This window comes from Oncorhynchus mykiss, chromosome 11, assembly GCF_057628025.1.
Source record: "Oncorhynchus mykiss isolate SJ-2025 chromosome 11, ASM5762802v1, whole genome shotgun sequence".
NCBI classification, from domain to species: domain Eukaryota; kingdom Metazoa; phylum Chordata; class Actinopteri; order Salmoniformes; family Salmonidae; genus Oncorhynchus; species Oncorhynchus mykiss.
The window spans coordinates 11,968,953-11,983,176 of NC_143032.1; the positions used below are offsets into that span (position 1 = coordinate 11,968,953).

The 14,224-nt window shown below is 43.9% G+C and overlaps 1 protein-coding gene across 1 annotated transcript in view; it reads left to right on the forward strand.

Annotated features, from left to right (window-relative positions):
* The first annotated feature begins 519 nt into the window (after positions 1-519).
* The window catches only part of LOC110535274 (activin receptor type-2B), a 59,032-nt gene continuing 45,327 nt past the window's right edge, over positions 520-14,224 (forward strand). The window contains exon 1 of the mRNA XM_021620174.3: positions 520-1,002. Within this exon, the coding sequence (XP_021475849.3) occupies positions 951-1,002 (52 nt within the window). The 5' untranslated portion in view covers positions 520-950. The remainder of the gene's footprint in view (positions 1,003-14,224) is intronic.

Sequence of the window (14,224 nt, forward strand, 5' to 3'; positions counted from 1 at the left end):
CTACAATAACCAATTGAACTTGCTACTTATAGAAGATATTCATAAAGATTCATTCTATGTGGATAGGCTTATAAGTACCTAATTCAGTACATAGCATAGGCTATATTAGTAACCTGCCATTGGTCATTTCACCTTTTTTAATATGGTTTAATTAACTTGATCCCCAGGATGCCTAAGATAAATAAACATATTGTAATGAAAGCTTACTTACCTTTATAAAAAGCAGAACATAGTGTGCAGCTTTTTCCAAAAATCAAACCAGGTTTTCTTTCCAACCACTTTTGTTAAGCCAAAAATAGGTTGCTGTTTAGATGTTGGCATCAGCAATTCCCTCCACATATTATATATTTTTGCCTGTTGACCTTTATTATCAACGTCTAGTAGCCTCTGATTTAATTCCCTCTATGTCCTACTACCTGCCTAGTATTTTGCTCCAGGATTGCTGCACTGCACTCCACCCCATGCCTCTTTGATTGCATTCCTGTATTTTATTTAAACATCCGGGTTTTCCCACTGACTGTGCTTACTCTGGCTTACTCCCCTCTCAGAAGCCATCTTGGACTCAGTTCAGTTTCTTGCATGTGAATGTCGGACCCTGTCCTCAGCGACTCACGACGACAGAGTAGAAACGGTTAACGCGCACCGCGGAGGGTGACATTTGTTTATTTTAATCATCGAGTTTCTTTTACCTTGTCGATTTTACATCCTGGAATCGACCGATCCTTTCCCGATGGATTTGTTTATATGTAAAACTTACTTCTAGCCCGTGCAATTTTGTTGCATTGGGGGACTGTACACACAAAAGCAACGCGAACTCTTGGTGCTGTGGACATCGAAGGCCTTGGGTCATTTGGCTCGTTGTGTAATGCCTATCATCTTTTTAAATGTTCGCAAAGGAAAAGAGGTTAAAAAGGAGAACATCTGGTGTGTTTCTTTTTAATTAAAGGAATATGTTTGCTACCTGGCTGACTTTTGCACTTCTTCTGGGAACTTTTTGTGCAGGTAAGCAAGCACCCTATTATCGCTTATTGAGGTTAGTGTCTTGTCAATCAGTTATAGACTGTATCCAGTGATTTGAAATTGCAAGAATCGCAAAACACCAATTCTGATGATTCTAATAATGTAGAGACAATCCAGGGATAACATGCTGTAGGTAGTCGCCTGGCTATTGATATTGCCTTAATAAGATACAAATATAAATTATAGTTGTCAAATGGCATTGAATAGCTAATGCAGTAATTCAATAGTTGACATCTTGTTTGTTATTTTAATAAGTGACGATGCGAGAGGTTATTTAGGCTTCTCGATGCAGTGATTCATTGTCTATAAAGATCAATAAGTAGATCGCGACCACATATAATTTCCCAATTATTTAGATTCTTTTGTCAAATCAATTGTCAAGAGGCTCAGTGATTAAAATAGGTGTATCGTTTTTATTAGACTATATATTTTATTTACGTATGGCTGCTCGTAATTCATATTTCTGCCAAATATATGGCCTCATAATGTTTCAAATATCATTTAAATATAGAAGTGTGGTACTCTGTTGGAAAATACAGAAATATGCAAGAGATCCACAAGCTAATTTGAAGCGTTTGCACGTTTTATAAGACACATTTATCCGTGTAGTTTGTCCTGTGTAGACAACATTTTTTTTAAGCATGAGTGAAGATTTCTTTCCCCATTGAAGCGCATGACAGGGAGGTGTTGATACTGGAATGAATGATACTTATTTAAGATCACAACAAGTAGTAGAATTCCACACTTATTTCACAGAGCCCATTATCACGTAACCTAGCCTAATAGTTTTTTGTTGTAACAACAAATAATGTATGCTTTGGCTTTGGGGTTTTACAAATAGTTTTTTTTATAAGTATTCTATTCAGGATTTCCACGCAAAATGGAATTAATTAAATGCATTATGTGATTGTTCTGTTGTGTAGTTCCCTCCTCTAAAATGGCCATTGTGTCTATTTTTGTTTTTTGTTGAAATAAAATGATTTATGTCACATATCTGAAAAAATGTATCAAGTTAATTAATCACTTTGTGTATGATTACCATTCATTCCAAAGCACAGACACAAATTGTGCTTGTTGTCAAACACTATCCTAATGTCTTGATACTTTGGTAATTGGTTACAAAGTGGCAATTCTGGATATTTAGCCAATACAGTGTTGCCTGGCTCCCCGTACTGCTTGCTCTGGCCAAATGCAGAAGATTCTATTGTGAGTCGTCAGGCTAAATGCAGTGTAGGTTCAATGCATTCTACAGTTTTTTTGGTTAGCCTACATAAAAGTTCACAAGGCCGCAGAGCCAGACATATTACCAGGACGCGTGCTCCGAACATGCCCTGACCAGCTAGCAAGTGTCTTCACTGACATTTTCAAGCTCTCCCGGTCTGTAATACCTACATTTCAAGCAGACCACCATAGTTCCTGTGCCCAAGAACACCAAGGTAACCTGTCTAAATGTCTATCGCCCCTTAACACTCACATCTATAGCCATGAAATGCTTTGAAAGGCTGGTCTTGGCTCACATCAACACCATAGACACCCAGGACTAACTCCAATTCGTAAGCTGCCCAACAGATCCACAGATGATGACACTCTCTATTGCACTCCACACTGCCCTCTCCCACCAGAACAAGAGGAACACCTAAGTGAGAATGCTGTTCATTGACTACAGCTCAGCGTTCAACACCATAGTACCCTCCAAGATCATAAACTCAGGACCCAGGGACTGAACATCTCGATCTGCAACTAGATCCTGGACTTCCTGGCGGGTCTCCCCAGGTGGTGAGGGTAGGCAACACATCCACCACGCTGACCCTCAACACAGGTGCCCCTCAGGGGTGTGTGCTTAGTCCTGTCTAACACCAATATTAAGTTTGCCGACAACACAACAATGGTTGGCCTGATCACCATGACGACGGTGAGACCGCCTATAGGGATGAGGTCAGAGACCTGGCAGTGTGGTGTCAGGGAAAACAACCTCTCCCTCAACGTCAGCAAGACAAAGGAGCTGATCTAGGACTACAGGAAACGGAGGACCGAGGACGTCCCCATTCACATCAACAGGGCTGTAGTAGAGCGGGTTGAGAGCTTCATGTTCACATCACTAAGTATCTATCATGGTCCAATCCCACCAGCACAATCGTGAAACAGAAACGACAACGCCTCTTCCACCACAGGAGACTGAAAGAGGGTAGTGCGTACGGCCCAGAACATCACTGGGGCTGAGCTACCGATGCACTAAGTCTGGAACCAACAGGATCCTGAACAGTTACTGCCCCCAAGCCATAAGACTGCTAAATAGTTAACCAAATAGCTACCCGGGCTAACTTTAACTATCTGCATTGAACTGTTTTTTTGACTCCTCACACGCTGCAGCTACAGTTTATCTATCCTGTTGCCCAGTCACTTTATCCCTACCTATATGTACATATCTACCTCAATACAAGAAACGTAGTCCTTTCAACCATCCAAGTCCTAAAGATCACTAGGGATTTGATAGGTCAATGGCAATACTCTTGGTTTCTTGTAAGCAACAGAAAGATATGTCTTCAATACACAACCAAAACATTTGGGCTACTGTTGAACATGTATTATCCCTTTTCTGAGCAAGTCCGTGGGAAGAGACAAGTCATTGTAATGAAACATGCCAAATCATCGCTGCCACTCAGATCATTAGCAGCCAGAATAGTAAAATGGTTTTGCAATGCTGTAAGAGGGGTCCCGTAAAATGATCTGTTTTGGCTGCTGGATGCGTTGTGTAATGGCCTCACTGATTCCGTGGCTCCCTGGATAGCAGCAGAGGTAGTAAATATGCAGCTTCGCTGTGCTCTGCTCTTTTCAGCTGATCATCCACTTTGTTGAGACAAAGGAACGCCAGATCCCTTGCCCATGCTCTCTCCATCTCTCCCTCCTCTACCTCTCTCTCTCCTCCTTTACCGCTCTCTCCTCCTCCACTTCTCTCTTTCTCGCTCTCTCCCTCCCACCTCTCCCGTCTCTACCTCTCCCGTCTCTACCTCTCCCGTCTCTACCTCTCCCGTCTCTACCTCTCCCGTCTCTACCTCTCCCGTCTCTACCTCTCCCATCTCTAATTCTCCCTCTACCTCTCTCCTCTACCTCTTTCTCCCTCCTCTACCTCTTTCTTTCTCTCTACCTCTCTTTCTCTCTCTCTCTCCTGGCAGGAGATGCTGACCTGAGTCATAGCATCTCTCTCCTCACTCACTCCTGTCGATTCATTGGCTTTTGCTGAGTGGAGGAGAGACTGTGATTGTCCCGTATCGTCTATGACAGCACGGCGTCAGCCGAGGCAAGGGCTGCATGTCCCGGTGTCGATTGACCTTGCCCACCATATATGTGTGTGTGTAAATGTGCTGTGTGAGAGCAGGACATGGGGTTTGGAATGCTTTTAGTGCTCTCTCATTGTAAAGTCACTGAATCAGTAACAATGTGGTGTGTCTGTGTGTGCTGTGCTGTGCTGGATTTTCAAAGGTTTGGCCACATGGTGTAGTGGGGGAGGGTTGCTCCTCTGGGCTATAATGGCCACTGCTTTATCCTCTCTTCTCTACCTGAGAAACAACATCTAGCCCATTTCTGCATATAGTCCCAAGATTTGCAGTTGAATGCATTTATCATTTTCATATGGATACATTTTATAGTGCATTGACAGAGAATTAGGGAGGGGGGAGTGTAAGAGGGGGACAAACACTGTGGGGGATGGGTAGCCTCTAGCAGGCGTAGATATTTAAAGTGACAGGGTCTATTTTCCCCCCCTGCCAAGAAACAAAGATGTTGAGCTGTAGGAGATTCATGGCATAGGTGTTTGGGAGAGAATCGGTCAGTTTCTTTTCCAAAAAGGATGAATGTGTGAGCCCACAGAAAAGGTTGTGATTTTGTTTTGAGCTTTTCCCTCAATGAAATCCATGAATCAATCTTCCTCATAAAGATGGCAGGCACCTTGTAGTTTTTGCGTCACCCCCCCCCCCCCCCCCACACACACACACTTTAACATGAGAGACTGGCTGGAATTCTGCCCTGAAAATCCCAATCCCATGCTTGACTCCATGCTGTTCATTCATCAACACTTGTATTCGTTATCATGTTTGCTCAGTCATTTCCTAGAATGGAACAAAACAAGCAGAAATTAATCTCATTGCATAGAAATCTGGCCCCCGCAGCAAAATCATTCTCAATGCTTGTTGTGAAAGCAAATCTCACATAGATAAAGCAGTTCAATAGCAAGTACAAATGGGCCTATTGTAAAGAAATAGGCTGTGACCATGATCGAATTAATACACATCAGCTTCAGTTGAATGTGACAACGTGGCTAACTGAAGCAACGCGAAGGTAGACCTTCATCACCTCTGTGCAAAAGTCTTGTTTTTGAGAGTGGGGTTCAGAATCTGACACATTTACAGCAGCCAGCCTAGAGTGAGAGAAGAAGGAAGCAGCGAGTTTGGTTGGAGCAACGAGGGAGATCTGCGCTGGCTGTGGAATTTCCTCGTCGTCCGCCTCACGCTGCGAGAGGCTTAGCACGCTCCTTCATAACATGTTGCGCAAACACGGTAAGAAATGTATACAATGCACCACTTGCATGCCTTCCTTATGTGATTGGCTTCGGTCCCTGAAAGTGAAGTAACGCTGCTTCCATTAATCTGTCGGTTTACAATGGCTTCTTTATTAATTCAACTGCAGATCTCCAAAACCCACAGAAAGAATCAGGGGCTAATTTGATAAGCACAGATCAAAACTGGTTACAACATGGATGTGCTTGGGGCTCCCTTCTCCCAGTTTATGGGAAACATGAGCCGTCCATGTTTGACTCTACTGCTGCGGCTTGGCACAAATCGCGACTCAGGGCAGGTTTGAACCCAACCAAATGTATTCAATGGAGCACAGCGGCCCAGTGAGCGATTACATTTTCTCGCCCACAGCAAAGACGCTGTGCGAAAGGAAATGGAACATGATTGCATTGACTGTGTATTGACAGAGTGGCTGAATTGATGATTGTGTAGGAGTAAATGTATGATGTGCTGGCTATTTGAAAAAGCACACAAACGCTGATTTACTCTTGATAGCCTAATGTAAGTACAGTTAGTGACTACATGCTTATTTTGCTGAATTTTCCAGATGTTTCAGCTATTTGCTAAGCTGAAGCATTAATAGAATCTCTCCTAACCGCTATTAATATCGGTTGTTACAGGAGACAGAAGATCATAAGCCAGAGCGGATTGCAGTTGTCATCTTTAGTGCACTGGCTGCTCCATGGTTTCTAAGTTCAATTTTATCCTAATGCTCCCATGTCTTCATCCTTGCCGTTCCTGGTGGGGCAATGTTGACTCCTTTAGCTAACTGCCATGATGAGGCCTCATGCATAGTTGTTTGCCTGCTGAAAACTGTCATTGACTGTGCTCATGCTTGATGCTTGGGGATGGGCAACCCTTAAGCCTATACGCCTATAGAGATGGTTGAGATTAGTTTACTTTTAAGAGAGCGGCACTTCATTTGCACGGTTTATCACCGCCCTTGTGAACTTTTTTCCTCTGCATGGGCCTGGGATACATGCTGAGTGCTGACAAACAGGCATTGCTTGCCAAACCTTGGATAATGTCTCAGGTTAGTTATATCCTGTCCCCAATTCTATTATTTCTGAAGTGTGAGTGCAGTGTTTGAAGTGGGAAGGCTTGTGAGCGTCCCAGCTCGGTTGTGTGCTGCTGAGAAGCCACAGTGTTCTGGCCCCAGCGTTTGTTTACCTATGCCGATAACACGTATCTGGGCAAAGCCGCATGGGTGGAATGCGGTACATAAACAATGATATTTGGCAAGGCCTTATCTTGCAGGGGGCCGCGTCGTACATCATACGCAGCACTCAAAGTCCTCCTGAACATGCAGTGGGATGGGATTAGCCAAGTGTTTGCTGTTCGATGATACGTGCCACGTTTCATAGCATGATAATGTATTACCAATGTTTACTGTTTAGCACAAAACGCAGAGATCAAGCTTTTAGAGTCAATTCCATATCCCGCTTGGGAAATGCATGGACGGCATCCAACTATCTATATTCTACCCATATCCACTTTCATGGTTTTTCTCTTTAGAAAACAAATGAGATTCCAATCTGGCTCTTTAGTCTCTGTTGCCTAACTGCAGATTATATGGTACCCAAATTCTTATAAATGATGGGATATTCTTGACCATTAGGGGCCACGGCAGAAGCCTCTAGTTAATGAAATATTGTAAGAACTGATGCTGTGTTCTTTGCCTTGGAGCTGTTCTGTAGCAGGAGTACCGTGCCGTGCTCTGTCCTTATAGAAAGTTGCCAGAACATTCTCTTCTCTACATTTTGAGTTGAACACCAATACCAGACCGATACCATGACGTCAACCCTCTAGCCCCAGCCGCTAGACACTTTGAACTACAGGAATCAAATGAGTCTAAGCAAATGGTGGAAACTCAACCTGACCTGCAAGATTGGGTAGGTGGAACTATTTCCCTATACTACTTCCACCAACCCAGTCCACCCAGAGCCAAGGGAAATCTCTAGAGGATTTGGCTATCAATCAATCAAATATATTTATAAATCCCTTCTTACATCAGCTGATGTCACAAAGTGCTGTACAGAAACCCAGCTTAAAACCCCAAACAGCAAGCAATGCAGGTGTAGAAGCACGGTGGCTAGGAAAAACTCCCTAGAAAGGCTAGAACCTAGGAAGAAACCTAGAGAGGAACCAGGCTCTGAGGGGTGGCCAGTCCTCTTCTGGCTGTGCCGGGTGGAGATTATAACAGAACATGGCCAAGATGTTCAAATGTCATAAATGACCAGTATGGTCAAATAATAATAATCACAGTGGTTGTAGAGGGTGCAACAGGTCAGCACCTCAGGAGTAAATAGGCTTTTCATAGCCGATCGTTCAGAGTATCTCTACCGCTCCTGCTGTCTCTAGAGAGTTGAAAACAGCAGGTCTGGGACAGGTAGCACATCCGGTGAACAGGTCAGGGTTCCATAGCCGTAGGCAGAACAGTTGAAACTGGAGCAGCAGGACGGCCAGGTGGACTGGGGGCAGCAAGGAGTTATCAGGCCAGGTAGTCCTGGGGTTTGTTTTTGGCTAGGGTTTGGTTTTGCACTGGGGCATAATTATCTTTCCCTCTGTCCTCTGATTTTCTGCTCCACCCATTCTGCCCATTTCAGAGAGAAGTGGTTGCAACAACTTTAACTCACTGTGAGTGCTAGGGGGGAGGGGGGTGGCTGCTGGTTTTGGAGCTCCTTTCATTGTGGGATTGATGGCCCTCATGCTCCTGTGTCTAAAAGAAGCCTCCTATTCCCCCAGAGGACCTGCGGGGTGGCTCCCCCCTCCTAGGTCTCTCCTCTCTAGAGGCCATTTGTCTAAGAATCGGGGTCCCCTTTCTGGTGGGACAGACCCAGCCCCTATCTAGGGCCCCCCATCTGCTTTTGTGTCCCACACACTGACCCACCCCTCGTCCTGTGCTGAGATGTCAGGCAGGCTGCTGCTGAGGCCTGTTTGTGGAGCCCGTGGGCCCCATGCTGGGGGTGGGACTGGGAGAGGAGGCAGGGGGGATGGGGCATGGTGGTCAGTCACCCATTCCCCTTTTGAGTTTAGTAGGATATTGACACCACCTCCCTCAGATCGGGGGGGGGGGGGTGAGAACAAAGATTCCCATTTTACGTCTGGGTTGGCCTCTGGAGGACGTGGACGTGTGAAGGACAGTCCTGCGATGTGTGGATTAGGGATGTTAACTTTAACCGTGTGAATATTTAAACAATAGGGCCAAGAAAGGTGGGTTATTTAGGACAAACAGTCTGGGTTGGCTAAGAATCAAATGATTGTTGACATGTAAAATATTTTTCCTCTCCAAATGTTTATTGAAAGCATAAATTAATGATCAGTTGTCTAGGGAAGCTCACTTCTGCCACAGATTTCTCTCTCCATACCAGCTCAAAAATGTCTATGTACTAACTCAACATTTCCAGGTAGTTGAATATGCATTAGAGGTCGACCGATTATGATTTTTCAACACCGATTCTGATTATTGGAGGACCAAAAAAAGTTGATACCGATTAATCGTCCGATTTAATTCTTTGTGGTTGTAATAATGACAATTACAACAATACTGAATGAACACTTATTTTAACTTAATATAATCCATCAATAAAATCACTTTAGCCTCAAATAAATAATGAAACATGTTCAATTTGGTTTAAATAATGCAAAAACAAAGTGCTGGAGAAGAAAGTAAAAGTGTAATATGTGTCATGTAAGAAAGCTAGTTTAAGTTCCTTGCTCAGAACATGAGAACATATGAAAGCTGGTGGTTCCTTTTAACATGATTCTTCAATATTCCCAGGTAAGAAGTTTTAGGTTGTAGTTATTATAGGAATTATAGGACTATACCTTTGACTATTGGATGTTCTTATAGGCACTTTAGTATTGCCAGTGTAACAGTATAGCTTCCGTCCCTCTCCTCGCCGCTACCTGGGCTCGAACCAGGAACACATCGACAACAGCCACCCTCGAAGCAGCGTTACCCATGCAGAGCAAGGGGAACAACTACTCCAAGTATCAGAGCGAGTGACGTTTGAAACGCTATTAGCGCGCACCCCGCAAACTAGCTAGCCATTTCACATCGGTTACACCAGTCTAAACTTGGGAGTTGTTGAGCTTGAAGTCATGAACAGCGCAATGCTTGGAGCATTGCGAAGAGCTGCTGGAAAAACGCACGAAAGTGCTGTTTGAATGAATGCTTACGGGCCTGCTGGTGCCTACCATCACTCAGACTGCTCTATCAAATCAGAGACTTAATTATAACATAATAACACACAGAAATACGAGCCTTAGGTCATTAATATGGTCGAATCCGGAAACTATCATCTCGAAAACAAAACGTTTTCAGTGAAATACGGAACCGTTCCGTATTATATCTAACGGGTGGCATCCATAAGTCTAAATATTCCTGTTACATTGCACAACCTTCAATGTTATGTCATAATTATGTAAAATTCTGGCAAATTAATTCGCAATGAGCCAGGCAGCCCAAAATGTTGCATATACCCTGACACTGCGTGCAATGAATGCAAGAGAAGTGACACAATTTCACTTGGTTAATATTGCCTGCTAACCCGGATTTCTTTTAGCTAAATATGTAGGTTTTATAATATATACTTCTGTGTATTGATTTTAAGAAAGGCATTGATGGTTAGGTTAGGTACACATTGGAGCAACGACAGTCCTTTTTCGCGAATGCGCACGGCATCGATTACATGCAATGCAGGACATGCTAGATAAACTAGTAATATCATCAACCATGTGTAACTAGTGATTATGATTGTTTTTTATAAGATAAGTTTAATACTAGCTAGCAACACAAGAATGTGTTCTTAACTGACTTGCCTAGTTAAATAAAGTTGTAAATAAATAAATAATAATAATCGGCAAAATCGGCATCCCAAAACAGAGATTTCCGATTGTCATGAAAACTTGAAATCGGCCCTAATTAATCGGTCATTTCGATTAATCGGTCGACCTCCAATATGCATATAGGATATGTTTCTTCATTTGTAGTATTATGTGCTGATTTCCATCTATCCATGTTGCAGAGAGTTAAGGCCAAAGAGTTGAACCTTGGTTTCATCAGACCAGAGAATCTAGTTTCTCATAGCCTGAGAGTCCTTTAGGTGCCTTTTGACAAACTCCAAGCAGGCTGTCCTGTACCTTTTACTGAGGAGTGGCTTCTGTCTGGCCACTCTACCATAAAGGCCTGATTGGTGGAGTGCTGCAGAGATGGTTGTTCTTCTGGAAGGTTCTCCCATCTCCACAAAGGAACTCTGGAGCTCTGTCAGAGTGACCATCGGCAACATAGTCTGACTGAAGGCCATGTTACATTTGTCCTGGATGCGGCCTACATTTTTCAACTTCCCAAGCAGTTTGGCTGTCATTAAGCTAGTTCACACCAAATCAAAGTTTTGGTATTCAAAAAAAGCTGACCATCTTCTAGATGGGGCCAACCCTTTCCATTCAATTGGGCTCCCGAGTGGCGCAACGGTCTAAAGCACTGCATCTCAGTGCTAGAGGCGTCACCACAGACCCTGGTTTGATTCCGGGCTGTTGTATCACAATCGGCCGTGATTGGGAGTCCCATAGGGCAGCGCACAATTGGCCCAATATCGTCCAGGTTAGGGTTTGGCCGGGGTAGGCCATCATTGTAAATAAGAATTGCCTAGTTAAATAAATATGAAATAAAGTCGTGTGGCTCAATTGGTGGAGCGTGGCACTTGCAATGCCAGGGTTGTGGGTTCGATTCCCACTGGGGACCAGTAAGAACAAGTATGAAAATGTATGCACTCACTACTGCTCTGGATAAGAGCGTCTGCTTACTGACTAAAATGTAAATGTATGTCGGCCTGCATATTTGGCTAATACATAGGTTACTCTGAACCAGATTGGATGGAATATGAGCACAACGTATCTTTTGGACCGCTTCTGAAAACATGTCACTTTATGGGGTGGAGTATTATGTGCTGATTTCCCTTTAGCTTTCTTTCTTTTTTTTTGTTTTGTTTTTTTGATGGAGATGACGGCGGCAGCTGCTCGTCTGGTTTCTTCCTCATCCGCTGTCTCCAGATGGAGGCGTACACTGGTTCACGTAGACTCCCAGGCTCCTCTGGTGACCCTCCCGTCTCGGGCCCAGCTGTCGCAGACCGTCAACACACACTTACAAGCAGACTTCTGTTTGACCATTTCTCTGATGTCTTCGGCATCCTGTTCCAGCACGGCCTTGATCTGGCTGAGAGGGAGCAAAAGGTTAAAAAAATATATATATTTCAGACCTTGAAGCCATTTTTGTGCGCCTTTTAAAAAAACGATTCCTTTTATGACGTTGCCTGTGACTCAGCTTCATCATACATTTGTATCATATTGTAAGCCAAGGCCACAGCCAAAACATTGCTGTTCTATTCTTGTTTAATTTAATGTCACCGTGACCGTCTAGAGAACATACATTCACTATTGATGGACAATGGAGATTTTGGAGGAGTGTGTGAGTGGGTCACATATTCCCCCAGTCCTGAGAGGGGTAGCAGGCCGAACCATAGACATGGTGATGGGCAAGATCCTCTCGAGTGGTTGGGGGAGGGAAGGGGGGCGGGGCAGCGACAGAGGGAGAGGGTCACAGGGGGCGCGTCTTTGTCATGGTAAACCCAGTGACTTGACCACCTGCTGTGAATAAGGCTCCAACAATGGCTGTCTACAGCTGCATGGGAAATGGACAGCCCCCAAGGATGTAGACTGACTCTGAAAACTTTATCACACCACTGGGGGAACTGTAAATATTACAGGCTAATTTTCAGAATTTAGTAGCCTACATTTACAGCGCTAACATTTCCTCTGAGCTTAATTTGAGAAAATAGTGAGTGGAGGTCATGCTTCAGGCTGTGTGATTATTTTAAATATAGGGTAGACTAACACAAGCTGGCTAATAGGGGGCTCAGCATGTTCCTATTGGCTATTTGTTAGGGTTACTTTCAGGTCCAGGAAACTTCCCCCACGGCCAAATCCTATGACAAAATATTTACACAACTCATACTTTTGCGTCAGTAAGGATTTTGCCCTTAACATTTCTGTCTGGCAGTTGTGAGATGCTTTGAAAGAGAACCTCGGGAGTTATGCCCATCTCTCCCTGGTGCTGCTGAGGCTCAGTTGGTGCTTTGTGGGTCCATTGTCTAGGGTCCTTTTGTACTGTCAATGAGGGCAAACACTGATTGATCGCCACACATTAAGCAATAGGCTAATATTATGCTGTCACTGTCAGATGGGTGGCAGTGTATTCCGAGCCACGCAGACTGATAAATGAGGATGAAACATTTCAGAGTCCTGGAACGAAGTAAATCCTAACCTCATTTTGAAAACTGTGCAGCTGAGTTGCCTTGCGCTGTGTGGCTAGAGTTCTGTATGACTGTGTTACTGTATTCTGTTGCTTTTTGTTGTGGTAGGTGAACACAGGGTGTTCCCCCACCCGCCATACACACACAATGCCAGCTGGATTAATTGATTTCGGTGGTTTATATTGTGACGGAGAGGGCCTTCAGAAGGTCAGACCTTTGTAAACGGACCTTGTAGACAATACTGAATGTGCTGTGCAGTATATTCAGGCCTATGCTATGCCACCTCTGCATAAGGTATGCGGTTCAGGCCTTGTCGTGACCTAGTTTTTTAGCCCCCCACTGAGATTCCAGCGTTCCAGTCGGAAGGTGCCCTCTGCAGACCCTGTTGGTTTGGGATGAGAATGAGAGAATTGTCTGCTCCAATGGCTGTAGCCTGCCTGTACCCAGTCTTCACTCCGAATCCCTCACACACGGCTTCCCATCTGCTTCGTTTCCCTCTCTTTTATATATGTATTCTTGTCCCCCGATTTGTTATTATTTTTGTTTTGCTCTGTGGTTATGTGGTGGAGTTGTGGTTGGTGTTTTTCCAGTGTCTATAAATAGCAGAGTATTTGAGTTAGTATCTGAATGAGTGGGAGCAGAGCAGAAGGAAAAGCCCTTTTTGGCATCCAGCTGGCGGCCTGCCAAGGCCTGGCCGAGTGTAGCGTGGCGGCGGAGCCTGCTTTTGGAGGTGATGTAGTAAAAGGGAGTGAATAGCTGTTTAAAAAAAATATATATATACATCTTCTCTCTCGTCTGGTGTGTTTTTCTTTTTTGATAAATGTAGGCAGCGTTGTGAATGTGAAGAGGCACTGTCTTGTTTTTGTATTTTGGTCGCTGATTGATTATTGTTTGGGGTTTCTTCGAGTAGGCCGAGGTTATGTGAATTGAGTTAGGGCGGGCTTTAATGCTACGACAAAAGTCTTTGTTGCTTATAATTTTAAAGATACCAATGTTAACTCAGAACCTTCATACAGACGACATTTGACTAGTGCTATTAATAATTGAAAAAACAATCTGATAAAATTGCTTCTCAATGTGTCAGAAAATAAATGCAATTTGTTCCGAATTAAAGAGCATGTCTGTCTTATCAAAGATTGAATCCCTTGACACTTTTGTCTAGAATATGAGGCATGGCTGTTCTTAGATAAACCTTTGCACTGCATGTAATGTCCAGACATAGCCATCAGACATATATGGTTGGTTTGCCAGATATTTGTGTGTGTCTGAGACGTATATGATCATTAACACTCTTGGTGATAATCTAACACGTAGTGACGC